This window comes from Podarcis erhardii, assembly GCF_964252035.2.
Source record: "Podarcis erhardii genome assembly, chromosome: 8".
NCBI lineage: Eukaryota > Metazoa > Chordata > Lepidosauria > Squamata > Lacertidae > Podarcis > Podarcis erhardii.
Genome location: NC_138499.1, coordinates 549,647 through 570,453, shown reverse-complemented (window position 1 = coordinate 570,453; position 20,807 = coordinate 549,647). Strand labels below are relative to the sequence as shown.

The window sequence follows — 20,807 nt, the reverse complement described above, 5'->3', positions numbered from 1 at the left end:
CTGGGTTCTCTTTATTCAAACTACCTGCCCACAGACAATTCTCTAAAGGTCGCCGCAAGCTGGCCTTTTAATATTAATCAAATTCGGTCTGCCATATGAAACAATTCTTATTGGCACATCCTCCTCTATCCCAAACTTTCCTAATAAATATGGGTACCAAGTAGGTAATTTTGATAAATGTTTACCTCCCTCAGATGATGAGATGAAACACCGTTTACCTTCCCTCCGCAGCAGTACCTATTCATCTACTTGCACTGGCATGCTTTTGAACTGTTACGTTGGCAGGAGCTGGGACAGAGCAACGGGAGTTCACTCCGTCGCGGGGATTCAAACCGCTGACCTTACTATCTGCAAGCTCAAGAGGCTCTGTGGTTTGGACCACAGGGCCACCCACATCCTATGTTCTTTATATTTATGTTCCAGTATTAACTTCTCTATTAGATCTCGTACAGAAAAGTGGCAATTCCCATTTACTTTCAACTTTGCAGTGCAGACCAGCAAATAAAATCTTGAAGCCTGGTCATTCAGAACAAACCATCTATAATGTTTTGGAAAAGATTAGGTGGTCGACTTCTGGTTTCCTGCTGTGAGATATGGCTGCCTCCCAAGAGATTGGACCCCCAGTCATGCCAGGAATTCAAGGTTAATATGTGGGTAATTAGCCCTGCTGTCCCGTCCCCCCCGGTAGGGGGGGCTGCACTGCGCCACCTGCAGATTGTCTGTTATCTGCCTTCCACAACAAGATGTGGGGGCAGGGACACTGGGTGATGACCACGGCGTTTTGAAAAGATTAGGTGGTCACTGCAGTCTGAAGGCGTGATTGCCAAATTCTTGGACTCGGATAGAATGTTACATCTGAGGACAACCCTTATCAACTCACACTATTAAGGTAGCAGTATAAGCAGTATAATCTTATTCTCAATTAATAGACCACTGCAGTACGATAGCTAAGCCTGCTGCATCACAGGCCCTCCCTAATCCTTCTCCTTGGTTTGACTAGGAATGCTATACAGAGAAAATATTACTCAGAACTTCGTTTACGGATGTCACAAAAAAGGAGATAGAACAAATTTTTAAAACTATTTTATATGTAGGAAGCTATATAATGATCTCATTGCTAAGAAAAAGAAAATATACTATCAGAATAAATGGACACATTTAATAAATGCAATAAAAATGAACAATCACAAATCCTGGCAAATAACTTCTGCTCATCTGAACACCAATTTCCTTCTAAATATATATGCAATTCCCCCTCAAACCTAGGTGAATTCCTTTATTTAAAAAATTAAAATATTTAATGATTCACCTTGTCTTCTATCTAATGCTGACAAGCTTGTTCCCTCAAATATACCCAACTGGCCATTGGTAAGCTCAGATGAAATTATAGAACTAATCACAGAACTAAAACTTGCCAAGGTCCCCAGCTCTGGAGGGATTTCTGTTTGAGATTTTGAAAAAGCATACAGAATGGTGTGCATTACCACTTGCCAACCTATTTACGCTTACAGATCAACATGGAATTATTCCAAGATAGTGGTTAACTATTTTTATTGGATTTTTGATAATTTTATACATAAACAACAATATAAAACATTAAAATGCAAAGTTCTTTTGAACCTTCAGATCTCCTTCCCTGCCTCCATGAGTTCCATGTTTAAGTTTTAATTTGCTGCATCTTTTACCATTATCCATCTATTAAAAAGGTAAAGGTACCCCTGCCCATACGGGCCAGTCGTGTCCAACTCTGGAGTTGCGCGCCCATCTCGCTTAAGAGGCCGGGGGCCAGCGTTGTCCGAAGACACTTCCGGGTCACGTGGCCACCGTGACAAGCTGCATCTGGCGAGCCAGCACAGCACACGGAAACGCCATTTACCTTCCCGCTGGTAAGCGGTCCCTATTTATCTACTTGCACCCGGGGGTGCTTTCGAACTGCTAGGTTGGCAGGTGCTGGGACCGAATGACGGGAGAGCACCCGCTGCGGGGATTCGAACCGCCGACCTGACGATCGGCAAGTCCTAGGCGCTGCGGTTTTACCCACAGCGCCAGCCGCGTCCCCATCCATATATTATAACCATAATTACCATAAATAATTCCACATTACAAGTGTCATTACATCCCTGCCAAATCATTCCCATTAAAAACATACAGACAATCACGATCCATTCAAAACCATAAAGACAATCACAATGAAAGCAGCATAGCATCATCCCTCTCATTAAAAGAAGTCAGTTCTCAAAAACTGTTGGAGCTCAAAGGTGGAACAGTTTTTTTTGCCAGCAGGGCAAGGAGGGAGCCAGTCTAGCTTCTCTAGAGAAGGAGTTCCTATCTGCTCCTGCGCCTTCTCCCAGGTGCTGCTGAAATGGTGTGAGCCAATCTGAACTTCTCCTATGGTTTATTCATGTAGACCATGATATCAGCACAGTTGGCATAAACTTGAGTCTTAATATTCTTAATAGAAAATACCCCTCAGCGAACTTTCCCGATGCTGATCTAGTTCTTATCTCTGAAGCCTCGGAAGGCTTTCAGATCTCTTAAGATTTTATGTAAAGATCAGCACAGCAATCTGGTGTTACCAGCAAAAATTTCATTTTCACCTGTGAAAAGGTTCCATGTAGACAATGATACATAAAGTTAGAGTTCAAGAAACAAAGGTAGCCAGTTAGTTATTTTTCACTCGGGCCATAGCCCTTCTACACCCAATTAAGTAAACAAATTAGGAATCAGGCCGGAACTTAATAACAAGCGAGCAACAGAACAATAGAATATAGGTATTGTAGGAATTGTATCCGAAAGACCTCCTCCCCTCTCCATAACCTAAACGTGGCTGGAAATCATACTTAAACCCCAGGTTTTCAAGACTTGGTTAGTTCTCACAAGGGGCATGGATCCCCTTGTCACTCCGTGCTCTCAGGGACCAGCCGCACCCTGTGCGTTGCTTCCTTCGCTTTCCTGCTCCACTTCTAGTGTGACAAATGCCCTGCCCTCTTTAGGCTTTAAATAGGGATCCTTCTTTCACTCTTAGACCAAGGTGTGCATGTGCTGTAGGAGCGGCTGCCTGCTTACATGCTGACTTGGCTGCCCGAAGCAGCATTCGTAAGCTCTCATTTCATGTAACCAACCAACCTTGCTTCATTCCTCTTGTCAGTGGGCATGAGGGTAAGGGTGAGTGCATATTCATAACAAACACACGTTATAGTTCTACAAAAGGTCCTAAACCTCTTCGTGGTGAGTGTAGGAATGCACATGAGCGCTGAACACACATGGAGGTAACACACATCTTGTAACACTGCTTCATGCGGAGATGTGGGCATGCCCAAGAAAATGCCCAGTTGCTTCATGACCACCCGCTTCCCTTGATCTGCGCAGCTGAAGGGACGGGTGTTACTGGACAGAATCTCAACGGGATTTACAAGTGATCAAATCTTCCCAATGCTCCCCATGGTTTTCATTCTTAAAAACAGTGTGTTTTAGAGCCAACTCCCTGTCTAAACGTCCACCAGATTCATGAGGATATGCCTTTACTGAGTTGCGTTTCCAAGGAATGTCCTCTGCTGTCCTGGACAGGTGTTATAATAGGGTTCCATACGCAGATAGATGTTGTATTTGGGCAACTGCAGGTGGAGAACATCCAGCATGATTTATTCCAGTGCCCACTATACTCAGAACCTGGGAGACGCTTTCTAAATCCCTTGGTTGTCCAGGAAAACGGTCTCTCCCTGGCAGAGGGGGGTCTCTGGCTGCTCAGGGATGCTAATGCTCCAGTGACTTATAATGTGGCCCTCTTTGTGCTGGGGACAAAAAAGATCAGGAAGAACCTGGACAAAATTGCAGTGAATTGTAAGATTCAGAGGCCTAAATAGGAAACTCTTCTATGCTTTGTGGAGTCCCCAATCAAAACGAGCATCTGCATGTTATGATCTTGATGGTTCAGGCAGTGGCTCTGCTTTCTATGTATATAGGTATTTCCCCCCCTCATGGTATTTGTATGGTTTCGTTGTGGCCTTTGGCTAGTCCAGTAAAGCTTATTTTGATGACGACCTGCACGGCTGAGACCCAGGACCCCGTGGACCCTGCTCAGTACCAGAATGGCAACCCAGCAAGAGAGTCTTGCATTGCATGGTGCCCCTAAAAAGATCCCCACCTCAAGTAGCCACTTGAGCTGCTGGTGCCATGCAGAGGGCCCATCCTGGCACACACACCAACTCGCCCCGTGCCACCAGCCCTGCCTCCACCCGCTAGCCATGTTCCTGGAGACGAGACGGGCTCTCACCTGTCGTGGTGTCAGGAGCAAACCGGACGACCTGCAGCCCTGCTGCTCTGTCCGTCAGGTTGAGGGGCGTGGACACCCGTGGGCCAGGAGGGGATCTTCTTATCATCGTTCCACCCACCGAAGAAATGGTTGAAGAAATGGTGGAAGGAGTGTTCTCGCTTGGAAGCCTTCGGCGTACAGTCACCCTGAAGTTGGTGTTGGGGGCGAAGCGGGCTTGCTCCCAGCTGTGGCTATCCTGGAAGGCGTTGTTGAGGATCGGATCTGTGGGGTTGAACAGGCAGGTTAAGATGAGTCAGAGTCTCCAGCCGCAAGCCTGTGAAGCCCTTAGCGATTTGGGACCCACATTTCTGAACTGTGAGTTAAGATCTGCAGATGAAGCTCTCCTAGGAAGGGGGTTCGGTGTAGCAGGAACTTCCCCAGCAGCCCCCCGGCTGTGGAGTCGTCTCCCTTCTGAGGTGCAGCCTTCTCCTACATTCCACCTTTGGGGAAGGGGTGGAGGGCCTGATGGATACTTCATTTTTGCTTCCAGTGCCTGTTTTATTTGATTATTGTCAGTTTTATGGTGGTGATTAATTCACTTCGCTTTACATTTTTATTGTTAATTGTTTACTCGGCTTTCCCCAGGGGGAAGAACAGACTAGAAATAAAATTTATAAATACATTTCCCCAAACTCACAATCCCTTTAGCTGCCAATATTCCCACATAAACTTCTGTTTGTTTTTAACAACTTTCACTGATTGTTTGGGATGGGGTGCTAACCCTCGTTTTGGGAAAACATTTTGTGCTCTCCCCTCCTCCGCATCCCAGAAGCAGTCCTGCTCCTTGGATTGTGCCCCCCTGCAGACAACCTTCTGGGGCTCCTCCTTGTTCCCTAAGGCCTGAACCCCCCCCCCCCAGTTGCTCTCCAGAGTAAGATCTTGCCTGGGGAAGCAGCCTGCCTCACTGGAGCCCCCCCCCATCAACTGTAGCACTTACTTGTGGCATCAATCCGGGTAGATTCAAACTTGGGGATCAAGTTGGTTTCGTTGTACTGGTTCCGTAGGATAGACTTGAGCTCTTGGTTCTCCTTGAGCATCTGTATGAGGTGCTTCAGCTCGTCATTTTCTGCCACGAGGGCATCAATCTCCTTTTTTAAGTCGTCATAGCGAGCGAAGATGGCCATCCCCTGCGAGATGTCTTGGTGCAGGGATAGTGAGCTGCCTGGGAGTGCCCCAGAAGGGTGTCAGGGTGCCATCCAGGTGTTCAAGCTGCCATAGGATCCCCTCTCCTTGCCACTGCTAGCCAGGGAGACAAGCAGGCAGCCCAGGTAGCCTGGCGCTAGGGATGACACGGGCGGCGATTGTGATGCAAGCAGCCCTGAGTGTGCTGGAGCTCTTAGGAGCCCTGTGGGGGAGGGGAAGAGAGGCGGGCAGGCAAGCTGCAATAGAAAAGCAGGGCGGGCATCGCCATCACCCAGGAAATTCCCTGCGCCCTGTTGACCAGCTTTGGCCCTGTATACCTGGAGGTCACCTCCATTGTCCAGCCCAGACCCTGATGTCCAGCTCCAAGGGCCTTCTGGCAGTTCTCTCATTGCGAGAAGTGAGGTTACAGGGAACCAGCCCAAGGGCCTTCTCGGTGGTGGCGCCCGCCCTGTGGAACGCCCTCCCAGATGAAGTCAAAACAGATAAACAATCATATGACTTTTCGTAGACATCTGAAGGCAGCTATGTTTCAGGAAGCTTTTAATGTTTGACTTCTTGCCGTACTCTTTATATTCTGTTGAAAACCACCCAGAGTGTCTCGGGCAGGGTATAAGTTAACAACAACCACCACCACCACTTTGAGGGTTTTTTTGGGTTTTTTTGCAATCAATGTGTGTATAAATGTGAAATAAAATAAACAAAGCCACTTGTCCATTTTCATTGTCTTTTTCTGCACATTTCCAGCTCTACAATATATGGCGGATGCACGACATTCCAAATGTAGATACAAACTGTACGGTCAGTTTAGCTCCAACCCCTTTGCTGGACAGACCGAACTCCCAGAGAATGTGGCACCAGCTGCCCCCCTGTGGCCTCCATGGGGAACAGCAACTGCCACCCCAACCAAGCCAGGACCACGCTCAGCATCCTTCGCCAACACTTACACGTGTGCCAGCAATTTTATTAGTATTTACAGTGATTGAAACATAGACATAAATAGAATATATTGATTGAGCTAATATATTTTAGAATAAGTAAACATGAGCAATCAATAATAAATAGAGTTTGTGGTGAGCCCACGGGGACTCAAGGTTAACACTTATGTTATAAAAAATAGAAATATACACCTTTACATTAAATGTGTACTATCAGATAAATAACTAGACCTCTGAGTAGTTTCTGTCAGAGAATATTCCCTTTCTCTGTCAACACAGACTCTCAACAACGTTCTCGAAGCACTGGGCAGTCTCACATGACATGAAATAGTTTCAGATGCCTTACTTTCTGCAATTGATCACAGAGTATGGGCTATAATTTAATCCAAGTAGTGTCAGATACCATCTGGTTAAAGCTTTGCTTTTTTTAAAAAACACAACACAACTTTCAAATTCACTTCCCAGAGTTGTGCAGTGAATTTCTCCATTTTTCTGTCGGCATACAATAAATTTGATTATTTCCCATTTTAGTTTTTAATTACGTAATGAGGATTAATTCTCTGATTATTCACATAATTAACCAACCCAATTTTTTGTGATTGCGGTTTTTTGTTTTTGTTTTGTATCTGCAAGGTTTTCAAAACTGTTTCAGTGGTGTATTTTAAATGGTTGTAACCCAGTCAAGGACTTGAGGGGAAAGGGTGGATAAATCAATAAATATTTGAGACCAATAACTCAAGAACTCATGCCATCTCTGCAATCTAGATGTGTTATGCCTTATCTGTAAGTTTTTCATAAAAAGTCAGTTATTTCCAATCAATCTCACATTTCAGCTGGTGAACCGCCCTGAGACCTCCGGGTGCAGGGCGGTATATAAATATATTAAATAATAATGTTTTTAATATGTTAACCCTTCCTCCATCACAGACCTTAATTTAGTCATAGCTCTTTCCCATAATTTCATTTCACCTAACTGGTCTTTCCCCTCACATTCCATATTCTAAAAGACTGCTGCAAGAAGCAGGTAGCCTGGGATTGACTTGTTCCTAAACTCTCTCCAAATCTTACAAATGACTCTAGTAATGGGATTTGAATTTAATTATTGCAAGATCTTTCCTACTATTATGTCAGACAATTTTAGTTGATAAACGTATTGGTTTTGTGTGGCAAGAGTTCTCAAACTATGTTCTTATAATGTCCCAATGTAACAGATAGTGGTAATTTAACACTTTACATTTGGGAATGCAAATCTTCCTACTAATCACTGTAGGTAAAGGGTCTTTTAGGTTACCCTATGCTCCCCCCCCCCCAGGAAAGTAAATAAAATTACAATTTCTTAAGTAAGAAATTGCTGACTAAGTGCAATATTTAATAATACAAGGAAGTTCTGTAGCATTTTGCTCATTTTTATAACTGGCCTTCCAGCCCAGAAGAAATTCAAATTTTCCAATCTAGGCAGATATTTTATTATTTGTTGCATTCATTTAGAATGGTAGTGTATGATTAACTCTTTGCAATCTTGGATAATTTCAAAGTTCCTTATTTGTGTCAACCACTTGGATTTTTTAAAATACCAATGCTATATCGCCTGCGCCCAAGTTAATCGTTAAATGGCCATTTCCTCCCTTCAAATGTAAGAAGATTTGACACTAGTTCTAGATTTTGCAGTACCCGAAATAAGTACGTCTGTTCCATTCTGTCAAATGCTTTCTGGCTTCTAACTTTAGAGAATTGTTTTTGAAAGGTCTCTGGATATTTGATGTTAAACCTGTGTTTTTTCAGAAATCCTGCCTAATTGCCCTGAATATATACATTCTTAAAAATCTGTTTTATCTTTCAGCCAATACTAGACCAGGGCTTAAAAACTGTAGGTCTGTATGTCCAGCTACCGAGAAATCTTTTGCTGGTGTTTGAGGATGACAGTTTGAGCTTCTTCTCATTTGGCGGAAAAGATGGTGCCAGTGATAAACCATACAAGGAAATGGGCAGGGTGGGGGCAGCGCAAGCAATCCATGCTGAGATGGGGAAGGGGAACAGAGCCCTTGAGAAAGGCAGCCCTCTTTGCAGAACTGCCACTGCTTCCTCCAAGGAGCGCTGGAGTTGCAGCTCTTTGTTACTACAATAGCACAGCTGCAGCTTCGAAACTTGCTGTATTAACCTGGACACGCCACATTACATCTCAGGCAAATCAAGTTACTCTGAGCTGGCTTCCCTAAGCAGCCGCCGGTGCCTGTCAACATGCCAACAGCTGCAGGATGTGTGCATTCCTGTGCTCATTGCAGCCCCTCAATATACAGCAGAGGTTCAGCCCCAGAGATTCAGTCCCTATCCAGGCCCAGGACTCTAGAGGCTCCTGGTCTTTGCGTCCTGCCTTGCAGCCTCCTTGCAGGGATCGTTGGCCATGCAACATTCCACCCCCCAGCGCTGAAAAGAACCTTTCCCCTCCAGCCCCAAAGACAGAACCGAGGACTATCGATATCTGGTACATTCTCACTTTTATTAGGACACCCTATTTTTACAGTTTAGTGCAGAGGCTGGCCCTGGGGGCACAGTAGTGGCTGCTCAGCATGCAGTAGTGCAGGGCCCCCCTAAAGCCAGCCAGATTGCGGGGGGCAGGGAGGGGGGAGAAGAAGGGGAGAAGGAAGGAGGGGGTACAGGGTCCCCAGACAAAAAGGGTCAGGAGACTTCACAGCTCTGTAGAAAAGCAAAGTGTTTGAGGGCCGGGAGCAAGGAAGGCGTCTTCCCTGCATGCCCCAAGGGGAGCCTGAGAAAAGGCAGCTGAGCAGTCTCTGCCCCCCGAGCTAGAGGGGAGAAGCCACCCCTACTTTTCTGGACGATATTTGTAAAAACGGGACATGGGCATCATCCAGGCACTCAGCCCCCACAGTGGCTGGAGCAGGAGAGCCCAGCAAAGTGGGAAGCCAGCCTGGGCAGGGCAGGAAGCAGCACCCGTATCAGTATCATTCAGGGGTGGGGGTGGAAGGTGGCAAGGGGGGTGGGGAACCTCGCTGCCAGCCAAGAGGCAGGGGGCGGTTTGCGTGTGTCCAGAGCCCCAGAACAGCCCTGTACCCACGGGAAGAAGCGGCTGTGAGTGGCACGCCCAAGAAAAGGAGATTCCTCAAAATTAAATTAGCATTTCTAGACCAAAATACAAAAGAGACAAGCACAGCGTATTTACACCCTCTTCCGAACTCTGCACAGCCCAAGGGAGACGCAGAGCAGAGGAGCCCTTCCTTTCCAAAAACTGACACCAGCATACGGCAGGCTGGAGGTGAGCGCTACCTCCCCGGTTGGGGGGGGGCATTGGCTACCTTGGACTCCCCCTTCTTTTCAGGTACCCTTCCCCAGAAAAGCACAAGACAGGGAGGGGGAAGAGGCAAAGAACTCAAACTCAAGGGACGGGCAGGAACACAACAAAAACCGGGGCGGAGGGGCGGGGGAGACCCCACGAGGGGGGGGGGGATAAAAAGGAGTAGAACCACAACCAAAGACAGGGCTTGGAAGGAACTAGCCCCTGAAGGGGTCAGAGGGCGGCCTACTCCTTGGCCCGCCCAATGATGGCCAGGATGTAGAGGAAGATGTTGATAATGTCCGTGTAAAGGTTGAGGGCCGCAAAGATGTATTCCTCCGGGCTGATGGCCAGCTGCTTGTTCCCTATTATCATCTGGGTGTCCATGGCCAGGAACTGCAAGGAGAAAGCAGGTCACGTGGGTCACAAGAACCCCCAGGAGAGCCAAAGGGGCCTGCGCCCCAACACACCTCTGGAACCCCCACCCGCTCCACTGCTGGGCCTGGGATCCTCTCTCAGCTGCCTTCAGGCCCTCAGCATCCTAGGAAGGAAGGAGGGGCCGGGCAGGTGCTCTTTCCACCAGCACAGGTGGGTGAAGGGGGAGTGGAGAGGGAGGGGCTCTGCAGGGACTCTAACTTAGGGCTGGGGAGATCAGGATCTGCTGGCAGATCTCTATGGGTGCGTGGCCAGCAGCAGATCAACAACAGGCTCCGACGACCTGTTACCTGACAACTGCAACAGCTAACAAGCTCTCCTCTAAATCTGGGGGGGCAACCAGGAGCTGTCTTTTGTGCAGAAGGCCTTGCGAACAGAGATTGGCTATTGATCCCTGGGCTGAACAGGGAGGGGGCTCAGAGGCACCTTCCTTCCCCTTAATTCTCAGGGCCCTTCTGCCCGGCCGGTGGATCTTGGGGCCCGCGGGGAGACTCACGCAGGTGAAGAGGAGGGCGCCCAGGGAAGCATAGACAATCTGCAGGATGCGGTTCCGGATGAAGATGCAAAGGATGGCGAAGATGAACAGGACCACCAGGCAGACGATCAGCACCCCTCGGCACGAGGTGAAGTCGTACTTGGTCTGCAGACAAGGAGAGGAGCCCCAGGACAGAGGTCAGGCAGTACCCCACAGCCCAGGCCCCCTGCCCCACGTGCCAGGGCCCCCAACGCCATCTCTTCACGGGCCCGTTTGCCTCAAGGGGCCAGTGCAGGACATGGTGGCCTGGCAGCCTGGGCAAGGGTGGCAAGCAGGGGAACCAGCACACTCCGCCAGAGACCAGCTGCCTGACCCGTGGCACTTCAGTCTGCTTTGCAGGGTCTTATTCTGCCTCAAGCAGCCATTGGGTCAAAAGACGTAGGCAGCAATGCAGAGCCCCAGGAAAGGAGTCCCTGCACAGCCATCGCGGCCTGGAATCTCTTGGGTGCCAATTCTGCCATCCCCACCCACCCACAATCCAGAAGAGCAAAGGCCTCTTTGGCTTCACAGCCCCCCTCCAAAGGCAGGGTGCCAACCCAACAGCCCAAGGTGCACTTCTGGGCAACCCAGGTGCTCACACGGGGAGAAACAATGCCTCTTGTCGTGTCCCCCCCCCCAGGGAAGGCGGGCAGAGCAGACACACCAACCTGCAGGGAGAAGATCACGACAGTGAAGCAGACGACAGTCGTGATGCCCACGGCCATGATGACGGCGTCCGTGTCGTAGAAGCTGGCAATCATGCCCACCATGTAGGAGAGGCTCAGGGTCAGGATGGACTGAGGAGGAGGAGGAGGAGGAGGAGAGGCAGGGGCCTTCAGCAGTGAGCCTCAATCCAGGCCCCACATCCCCCCATATCTGAGTCAAGGGGCAGCCATCTCTGCTGCCTGCCTGCCTGCCTGGCTGGCTAGGCCAAGGCAGGCTTCTAAGACTTTTTAAACTCAGAATTCAATCCATGGCGGCAGCAGCCGCCGCCCCCCGAGGCCACGCGCCCGCTGCCCCGCTTACCATGGCCACGAGGTTCCAGGGGTGCTTGCGCCGGAACTCCCCACAGCAGCTGAGGACGATGAGGGAGATGAAGAAGAAGACGTAGGAGACGTAGTAGGTCCAGACATTCTTCCGCACGAAGCCCTTCACGCCCTTCACGAAGGTGAAGATGGCCACAAAGGCAAAGGTCACCGACAGCTGGATGGTCAGCACCAGGAACACCTGCAGGGGGACAAAGGCAGCCTCCGTCACACCAGCCAGAGCCACCGGGGGGGGGGGCAGAGCAGGCGGCACTCAAAACATGGTGGTGCCCCCCTGGCAACAGCTGCTTCAGTGCCTCCTGCCCCTTGCGGGAGGCAGGGAGCTGGACTGCATGGACCACCCATGGTCATTGCTCAGGGGCTTCTGCTGGTGTCGAGATTTAATATTGGAGATGCTAATTTTGCTGTTACTGATACTGATTTCTGGTATTAGATAGATAATTTTTAATTAAATTTTCTGTTTTACAACTTAAAATACTAATTGTACACCCTTAAGATATCACTGACTTCCCTTCTTCTCTTTCCACGGTTCATTTTACATATCATAAATCCCTGCATATTTTACGAAAACTACACCATTCAGTATTCCATTATTGCATCCATCAAAACTTATTTAAACTGTTGATTTTATCTTAATGCTGCTGGTGTTTTCAGCTGTACAAAATTATTTCCCATATATTCAACAAAAGTTTCCCAATCTTCTTTAAATGTATGTTCTTCTTGTTCTCTTATTCTATATGTTAATTCTGCAAGGTGTGGATATTCTGTCAACTTAAGTTGCTGTTCTTCTTTGGTTGAGACCTCGCTCGTTTTCCATTTTTGGTATTACCGTATATTTCGCTCCATAAGACACACTTTTCACCTCCTAAAAAGTAAGGGGAACTGTGTGTGCATCTGATGGAGCGAATGCAGGGGGGAGGCAGGCAGGAAAAGCCCCCAAAAGCTGCACACAAGCTCTGCGCGGCTCTTGTGGGCTTTTCCTCAGGAGGCAGAAGGGACTGACGCGGCCAGTCAGTCCCTTCTCCCTCCTCGTAGAAAAGCCCGCAGGAGCCGCATGCTCCTTAAAGGGTGCGCGGCTCCTGTGGGCTTTTGCGGTAGGTGGGGGTATTGCCATAGCCGTGCGCAGCCTCTCCCTGCCGGAGAGGTTGCGCACGGCTAAAGAGGAAGCCAAGACAGTGAGCGGGATGGATCCTGCTCACTGTCTTCGCTTCTTTGCTCTTTGGGGCTGGGGGGGGGGACCCGGGCTTCCCTGGCAGCCCCGAGAAGCTTGCTGCTCGCCTTTCCCCTGCTCCCCGACCTGCTCTTTGAGGCTGGTGGTGGGGCAAAGCAGCGCTTCCCCCTGCTGCCAGCCCCACAAGCTCGGGGGGGGCAGTGGGAAGGCGGTGCGCAGCCTTTGTGCTGCTCCCCGACCTGGTCTTTGAGGCTGGCGGTCTTTGAGCAGCGCTCCCCCCCCCCGCCAGCCCCAAAGAGCAGGTTGAAAGGAACCCGAAGCCTCCGGAGCACAGTGGGAACTCCCGCCACGCTCCTGAGGCTTCGGGTTGCCTTCACTGAAGCCTGGAGAGCGAGAGGGGTCAGTGTGCACGACCCCTCTCGCTCTTCAGGCTTCCAAGGTAGCCCCCTAAAGGCAACTGAACACACCTTGAACGGCACCTTGTTTTAGAGGGGGAGAACAAGGGGGGAAAAAATCTCCCCCTCTCTGCACAGCGCCTCCTGCCGCTTCGCTGAAGGGGCAGAGAGGGGGAGATTTTTTCCCTCCCTTGTCGTCCCCCTCTAAAACAAGGTGCGTTCTATAGAGCGAAAAAATGGTACTTTTAGACCTTGTGTCTCAAATGAAGGCTGGCAACACCATCAGCTCCGCCCTGTGAGAATCCTTTGCAGACGAGCGCAGTGCCTGGAGGCAGCCAGGTCCTGCATCCACAGCAGAGACCAGAGGAGGAATGGCCGCTGGGGGGAGCGCAGAGAGAAGAAGGGCCCCCTGGCATCGGCAGAAGCACAACCAGACGCCTTTCTCTGCCCCAGGTGCAGCAAAACATGTCTCTCCCGTATCGGTCTCCAACGGAGTGACATCACCCCCAAAGGTGTGCTCCTCCATTGTCTCCCGAGACAGACGGGTGTCAACAGTAATGACGTAGTTTGGCTGTGTATGTTGTGATATGCTTTTACTCATTGCCTATTATTGTTCCGTTTTTGGAATTATGTGACTCTCTTCATGTTGTGAGCTGCCTTGATTGCAGTTTTAACTAGGGGAAAGTGGCATGCAAAGAAACCCCGATCAATATCAGATCTAGCTTCTTGGGGGTCTGACCCTTCCCTGCCAACGAGGGTCTGCGCACTGCCAGCCCCTCTCCTCCTCCTCCTCCTCCACCAGCAGCCACAGCACTTCCAGAGCTTCCTCCCACACTAGGACTGGACTGAAGAAGAAGAGTTTGGATTTGATATCCCGCTTCATCACTACCCGAAGGAGTCTCAAAGCGGCTAACATTCTCCTTTCCCTTCCTCCCCACAACAAACACCCTTTGGGGTGAGTGGGGCCGAGAGACTTCAGAGAAGTGGGACTGGCCCAAGGTCACCCAGCAGCTGCAGGTGGAGGAGCGGGGAAGCAAACCCGGTTCCCCAGATTATGACTCTATCGCTGTTAACCACTACACCACACTGACTACACCCCATTGCCAGGGCCAGAGGCAGAAGGAGGGAGGGAGGGAGGGAGAAGGGCAGGAGCCCCACAGCCTCTGCACACCCACAGCCCGACTCACCTTGCGAATGAAGGCCTGGCGGATGGTCTTGTCCTCCCAGTTGGTGGGGGGGAAATCCGGGTTGTCGTAGTAGGAGGGCGGTCCGTCCTCATGGTAGTTGCTGTGCACGGGCGCTGGGGACGAAAGCAGCGCAGCCAGTCAGGCAGGGGCTCCCCACCCGGCGGCTCTCCCTACAGATTCCAGAGGAGCAGCACCTCCTCCTCCTCTTCCTCCTGCCCCCTCACCCAGCCCCTGGCAGGGGTGATGAGGGCGGGGCGCTCACCAATCCTAGAGTCTGCGGTGCCTCCTCTCCATACCACATAAACAGGGCGCCTGGCTCCAGCTGGGGGGCACAAGTGCAGCAAGAGAAGAGGAGAGGAGACTGAGGAGGGGGCCACAGAGCAGCGCCCCCCAGGGAATGCTGCTCAGGCTCCTCGGGGGCAGCCCAGCTCCCCATGGAAGCAGCCACAAGGCGGGAGAGTGCTCCCCGCCTGCATGGGCCAGGGGGTCTCTCCCCTGGCTCACAGGACCAGCTCTTCTGCCACCCCAGCAGAGACCCCACAGCCCCCCTTCCTGCCCCCCACCATTGCAGCAGAGCGGGCAAGTGGACTACTTACAGTCTGGGTCCACGGCAACTCCTGGATGCGGCTGGGCATAGGGCCCCTGTGGGTAGGGCCCTTGCGGGTAGGGCGCCTGGGGGTAAGGTGCCTGAGGGTAGGGTGCCTGGGGGTAGGGTGCCGCTTGTGGGTAGGGTGCCACAACCGGGTAGGGGCCCTGCGGGTATCCGGGCTGGCCGTATGCCACGGGCTGGGGCTGTGGGTAGGGAGCCACTGGGTAGGGCTGCTGGGCATAGCCAGGTGGGGCAGGCGGCTGCTGCCCAGGGAAGGGGTCTCCAGACACCAGGAAGCTCTTCTCATGCGACATCTCGGCCGGGTCTCCCACCACTTCGCGGCTGCAGAGGGGGGAGAGAGAGAGAGGGTTGGCAACTTCAAGCAGTGCAGAGGGAGACCACCCTCCCCAGCCGCAAGCAGCCCACCCAAGATTGAGTGGGGGTCCGGGGGAACACCCTCCCCTTCTGCCCAGAAGTCTCACACGGTGCAAACCAAACAGTACGCTCACATATATTCCCACAATCTAAGAGCCCATTTTTCACATAATTTGGTGCGATTTCTTTACAAAGATGGGTGTGAGAGGAAGGAGGGCAGAATGCAGAGGGCGGAAAAGTCCTGGGGAAGTTAAAGGCAGGGGGAGGAACAAGGTTCTGAGCAGAGCCCATCCCCTTCCAAGACGCGGCCCCTGACCACAAAATCCAGCTCAGGACTTAGACATTTGACCAGACACCACTCGTCCTTTCTCAAGCCTACGGACGACTGCTATTGCTACTTATAGACGGAAAAGCTGCCTCTCTGGATCAAGGCTTCTCAAGAAGGTGAAGAAAGCTTTGCCTCACAGAATCATTTAATTGTAGAGCTGCATGGGACCCCGAGGGTCATCTAGTCCAACCCCCTGCCATGCAGGAATCTCAACTAAAACACCCTTGTCAGGTGACCAGCCTCCGCTCAAAACCTCCAAGGAAAGAGAGTCCACCACCTTCCCAGGGAGTCTGCCCTGGAGCCGAACGGCTCTGACCATCAGAAATAACTACAGCTGTAAAATACAAAACCCCACCAGCCCATCAATCCAGTGAAATACAGTCCAGCCCTATAAGAACCATTTCCAGAACGACATCATTCATCAAGTGCAACCGTTAAAAGCCACTCAGCACAGGCAGGGTTTCAATCCCACCTAAAACACGGCAACTGAAGGCGGAAACTGAACATCTTAAGCGAGAGGCCACTGCGGAGAAGGCCCTGTCTCTAATGCACATCATTGGGGGGATGATAAGCAGGGCTTCAGGCACTGATCTGAGCATGTGGGTTGGGTGGTGTGGAGGCAAATGTTCTGATCACACCAGCACTTGGAACAGGGATACTGAAGGGCCAGAAATGTCCAAGATGCTCAGGGAGGCTCCATCCCTGGCACCAAACCTACATTTGCACGGTTCTTCCAAAGTCATACAGATTTTTAGAGCATGCAGCACTTTCCTCTCCAAGTATCGGCTTCACTGACATCCGGTTCATTTCTGGGCCCAGTTCAAAGTGCTGGCTGCACAGAACCAGGGGACATAACTAACCGTCTCCTCCACAAGATCCTGTCTGCTAGATCTGATTTGTTTCTATTCAAACTCTCTTCTCCCCAAGATGGCTGGCTAACAGCCAGCAAAGCACCATAAGGAGCAATGAAAAAGCACTTACAGAGATCAGGGAGAGAAGGAAAGCAACCCAGCAGCATCAGCAGCAAAACCACCACAAAAAGCAGCCTCAGCACCCTTGGAAAAGCCCCCGAAGGAGCAGGGAGCAGCTTGTCAACTGGACAGGCCAGAAGCCTGCCAGAGAGGGGGAAGGAGGCAGCTCCAAGGCCTGCCCAGCATCCCTGCCAAGTGCGAATCTGGCACGGTTGGGGACAGAGCAGTAAGGAAGTCGCCAGCCATTCCTGGTGGCAGAATTCTGCACTGCCTGAAGCGTCCAGGCTCTCCTCCCAAGGGAGCCTGCAGCAATGCAACCAAGACACAACTGGCACCTTTGCCACCACATGCCCACCCGAGATGCTCTGGCCGAGAAGGTGCATGGTGGTGTTTTCAGCACCGCACCTGTGGAACTGCCTGCCCCAAAAAATCTGCTGAGCCTTCTCAGGGACGTTGAGTCATCCATTAGACCATTTTACTCAAACAGTCCTTTGGTCTGCCAGTTTTGATTTCATTACACGCCCCCCTGCTAACTTTCTATCTGCTGTCCTAACTTTTTCATATGCTCCTTTTTAAATAGATTATTTGAGGGGAGTGTGTGTGTGCTGTAAAGTGCCGGGGGCAGAGGGGACACGTTTCAATATGAAGAAGAAAAGCAATTCCCAAACTGTGCTGTAAACAGCTGGCCATTTGGGGACTGGGCTTCAGGTAAGAACTGTTCACAAACTGAATGGGAATCACTGGAGGATGAGGAAGAAACTTCTACGGGGAGCTGCAGGAATGTGAAGTCCGAGGGAGAGACCCCTTTGGGAAAGGGCCAAACACGAAGGAGCCCTTCCAGGCCCCTCCCCTCAACTGGGAGGGAGAAGCACAAGTGCTTCACACTCATGGAGAATTAAGGAAGTTGAAGTATCAGGAAGAAAAAAGCAGGTCAGGAGGCAGCTGGACACAATCCCATTTCCCAGTTGAAAGTAAAAGAGTAGTAATAATGAGGATAATTTTGTTCTTTATATGCCACACATCTGACTGGGTTGCCCCAGCCACCCTGGGCGGTGCCCAACAAAACATTAAATACACAATAAAAACCTCAAACATTTAAGACTTCCCTGTGCAGTGGCGCCTTCAGATGTCTTCTATAAAAGCATGGGAAGGTTTGCCCCATTCCAAAGTCGTGGCGGTGTGGTATAGGGGTTGGAGTGTCAAGCAGCGTGGCATTGGCAACTATGCAGCAGCCACAAACACACACAGCACCCCCCCCCCAGGCATCCAAGGCAGAACACCCCTGGAGGACACCCCCCCCCACACCCACACCCACCCGCCACCACGGGAGGAAGACTGAAAAGCCATGAGCAGCAGAACTGCCTCCCAGTTCACACCTGGCTCCCACCCACTTCTCTGCTGTCCTCTTTTTAACCAGCCCTCCCCCAAGACAAGAATAAAACAGGGGTGCCGGCGTGACCCACACTTGGGTCTTCATCCGCCCTCCGGAGTTTGGTCTCCCAAAGGTCCAAGCAAGCGGTGGTTCAAACAAGGCCTGGCCTGGCAGGAGCTGGGGGGGGGGTCCTCCTCCTGCTGCTGCTTCTGCTCTGCTCCCAGATCTCCTGGCCAGGGGAGGAGGAAGAGGGTCTACAGGGAGGGGCTGGTCTCCCAAGGCAGCCCTCAGAATCTGCTGAAAAGCAGAGAACAACCCATTGAAGTGGACCAACTGGCTCAGGGTCAGAGCACAGGAGCAGGGCTGGCACGGCCCAGGTCACCCTCGCTCACCTACCTTGCAGGGTTGTTGAGAGGGGAACTTGGGGAGGGGAGACCACGCAGGCTGCTTTGAGCTCCCTGGAAGACAAGCAGGACGCCAAGGGATAGGTGAACTCTAAAGTGATCCCCCAGGCCAGTCCCAGCTAGCTGTGTCAGCCCCTGCCCCCCGGCTCCAGCCCCACAGCTGCCCCCCCAGGAGGCTCTCAAGATGCCAAGGGGCAGCAGGAGAAGGTGCTGCCCCCGCCTGGGCACTGCTCAGCTCCCTGGGGAGCAGCCTTCTCCTGGCCAAGCACGGGAAGGTGTGATCTCCACACCAGAGACCCTCTGGGCACACACACAAGCCCTTGGCAGCGTAACCAGCCTGCCTCCTTCTGGGCTACCTGGCCGAGAGGGGCATCCAAGACCCCCTTGCCCTGCCCAACTCCACAGCTGGGCGTTTGCAACCTGGGGCCAAGAGGGTCCTTGGGCTCTGTGCCCATGCTCTTAACCACCAAGCAGAAGGCAATTGGAGGGAGGGGCTCTTCTGCCACGTTGGCCCACCCCCACTTCCACAAAGGCCCTTCTCACCCCACCCGGCAGCAGCTTTGCCTACAATGCTCCAGCATGCAGAGCGCGCCCAAGGCGGCCACCCCCTCCCCGGCTGCGGGCAGGAGCAGCCCCCAACTGCTGCCAAGGAGGCCGGGTTCTCTTCCTGCCTCTGTTGCCATAGCAGCCACCAACAGCCACCCCCCTTCGTTCTCAGCAGCCTTCCTTCCTGGTGGCTGGGGCCAAAGCGCTCTTGCAGGCTCCGGACCCCCACCAACCCCTGCTCTGCCTCCTTGGGGGCACTCTTACGAGGAACACAGGAAGGGCAAACAAAGGGGAGGATGTGAAGCTCATCAAAACAGGGTGTGTTGAAGTCATCAGCGCAAGACGGCTGGAGGAAACTCTTCTGGGCCTGCAGCCCCTTCCCTGCCTGTGCCTTAAAGTCGCGCAGCAGCAGCAGCAGCCTGAATAAGGAGTTCCACTTGGCACCCCCTGCTCTCCAATATCTGGGCAAGGGTCTGTGTCCTGAACTAGCTGTGGCATCTGGGAAGATTCTGGACAGACCAAAGAAAGTCCTTCTTCATACAGTGGCGAGTTCACCTGTGGAACTCCCTGCCCCAAGAGGCAGGGATGGCCACCAAGTGAGATGCCTTCCAAAGAGGATTGGGCAAAGGAGGCCATCAATGACTGCTAGCCAGGACAGCTCTGCTCTGTCTCCACAGTTGGGAACAGTACATGCTTCCAAAAAGCCATTCCTGGAAGCCGCAAGAGGGGAGAGGGCTTGTGTTCGAATCTGACCTGTGCGTTTCCCACAGGCATCTGTTTGGCCAGTGTGAGAACAGGGGGCTGGACAAGGTGGGCCTCATCTAGTGTGTTGAACCAAAGCTGAGCTGTTCTGAAAGCTTCCCTAAGGCCATGTTGGTAGTCAAGATAACCCCACAATTAACTGGTAGTGGTTGTAGCAGTGAGCTCATATATGCTCATATTTGCTTGCTTTGACACAGGCTAATTGACTGGCTTGGATGTTCTCCTTATCTCTGGGCTTTGCGGTGCTGGGCTCTGAGCCCAGAAAGGGGAGCTAATGGTAAGGTTTGGCTATTGCCGCCTCTGCCCTCTGGTGGGCAGGTGAAGCAACAGGGAGTCCTGGGCAGAGGGACGGATGCTGCTTTGTGTTTAAAAAATGTGTGAACATTCTCTACCGTGCAGGCAAACCGAAGTCTCCTTGCTGTGGTGTCCATCCTGCGTCTGCAAAGGCTGGGAGACTTTCTTTAATAAAACAGGAGACCGGGTCTCTCCATTGTCTTTTCTTGGTATCCCTGTGCACAACTGCTCCAGGAGCCCTCCTTTGGCTCTGGGTTCAGGGTGTCTTCTTCTGCTCTTATGACACCTGGAGACTCTCCTCTGCCAAGATGCTCTGCTTTCACACTTCCCTGTCTGAGACCCTCCAAATCACAGTAACTGGCGCCTGCAGTTCAGCACCAAAGAAGAATCCCAAAAGACCAAGCTCTCCACCCTGGGGCACCTTCTCCTTCGCTCATTCAAGTCCAGACTCCATGCAAGGAGAGAACACAATCGGTGAGGGGTCCAGATCTTTATGCCTTGTGGAAAAGGAACTGGGGACTCTTCCTAGTGAACCTGCGATTGCCCAAAGATTATTTCCAGGAGCGGGGTGTGGGGTAATGTTCCCTGTCCTCCTTTGCAGGCTGCTTCTGGACCTCTTTAGAACATCATCCGCTGCCTCATCAGGTGGCTGTCAAGGGGAAATGCCCCACTTGCTTCCAATGCAAAGACTTTACACAACCATCTGTCTTCCCCACACATTCACAAGAGCAAGTAACCA

At 51.6% G+C, this 20,807-nt stretch overlaps 2 protein-coding genes across 9 annotated transcripts in view; both read right to left on the bottom strand.

Moving 5' to 3' along the window:
• The window catches only part of LOC309349263 (uncharacterized protein), a 50,055-nt gene extending 44,446 nt beyond the window's left edge, over positions 1-5,609 (bottom strand). For 2 of the 4 annotated variants that reach the window (XM_081875033.1, XM_081875034.1), the window contains exons 1-2: positions 5,250-5,609; positions 4,274-4,534 (exon numbers count right to left, since the gene is read on the bottom strand). In XM_081875033.1, coding sequence (XP_081731159.1) covers positions 4,274-4,534; positions 5,250-5,436 — 448 coding nt within the window. In that variant the 5' untranslated portion in view covers positions 5,437-5,609. The remainder of the gene's footprint in view (positions 1-4,273; positions 4,535-5,249) is intronic. The other 2 variants (XM_081875035.1, XM_081875036.1) reach the window with 1 other exon arrangement.
• Positions 5,610-8,868: 3,259 nt separating this feature from the next.
• On the bottom strand, positions 8,869-18,936 carry GRINA (glutamate ionotropic receptor NMDA type subunit associated protein 1). 5 transcript variants are annotated; one of them, XM_081875051.1, is made up of 8 exons: positions 18,887-18,936; positions 15,024-15,358; positions 14,690-14,749; positions 14,428-14,540; positions 11,655-11,855; positions 11,297-11,425; positions 10,611-10,754; positions 8,869-10,075 (listed from the first exon to the last, which is right to left on the bottom strand). In XM_081875051.1, exons 1-8 carry the CDS (start codon positions 18,919-18,921, stop codon positions 9,926-9,928), a joined length of 1,167 nt encoding a protein of 388 aa, XP_081731177.1. In that variant the 5' UTR covers positions 18,922-18,936; the 3' UTR covers positions 8,869-9,925. The 5 variants fall into 5 exon arrangements, with proteins under 5 accessions (XP_081731177.1, XP_081731179.1, XP_081731180.1 ...); XM_081875053.1 differs by lacking the exon at positions 18,887-18,936 and adding an exon at positions 18,823-18,854; XM_081875054.1 differs by lacking the exon at positions 18,887-18,936 and adding an exon at positions 18,154-18,373.
• Positions 18,937-20,807: the final 1,871 nt, after the last annotated feature.

Bases quoted from the DNA above. Each gene is read 5' to 3' on its own strand.
- GRINA (XM_081875050.1), bottom strand. From the start codon at position 16,526: ATGAACCGGATGTCAGTGAAGCCGATACTTGGAGAGGAAAGTGCTGCA. The intron at 14,750-15,023 runs GTAAGTAGTCCA...TGTGCCCCCCAG, and splicing joins AGTTGCCGTGGACCCAGACT to CTGGAGCCAGGCGCCCTGTT. The intron at 11,426-11,654 runs GTAAGCGGGGCA...CCTCCTCCTCAG, and splicing joins CCTGGAACCTCGTGGCCATG to TCCATCCTGACCCTGAGCCT.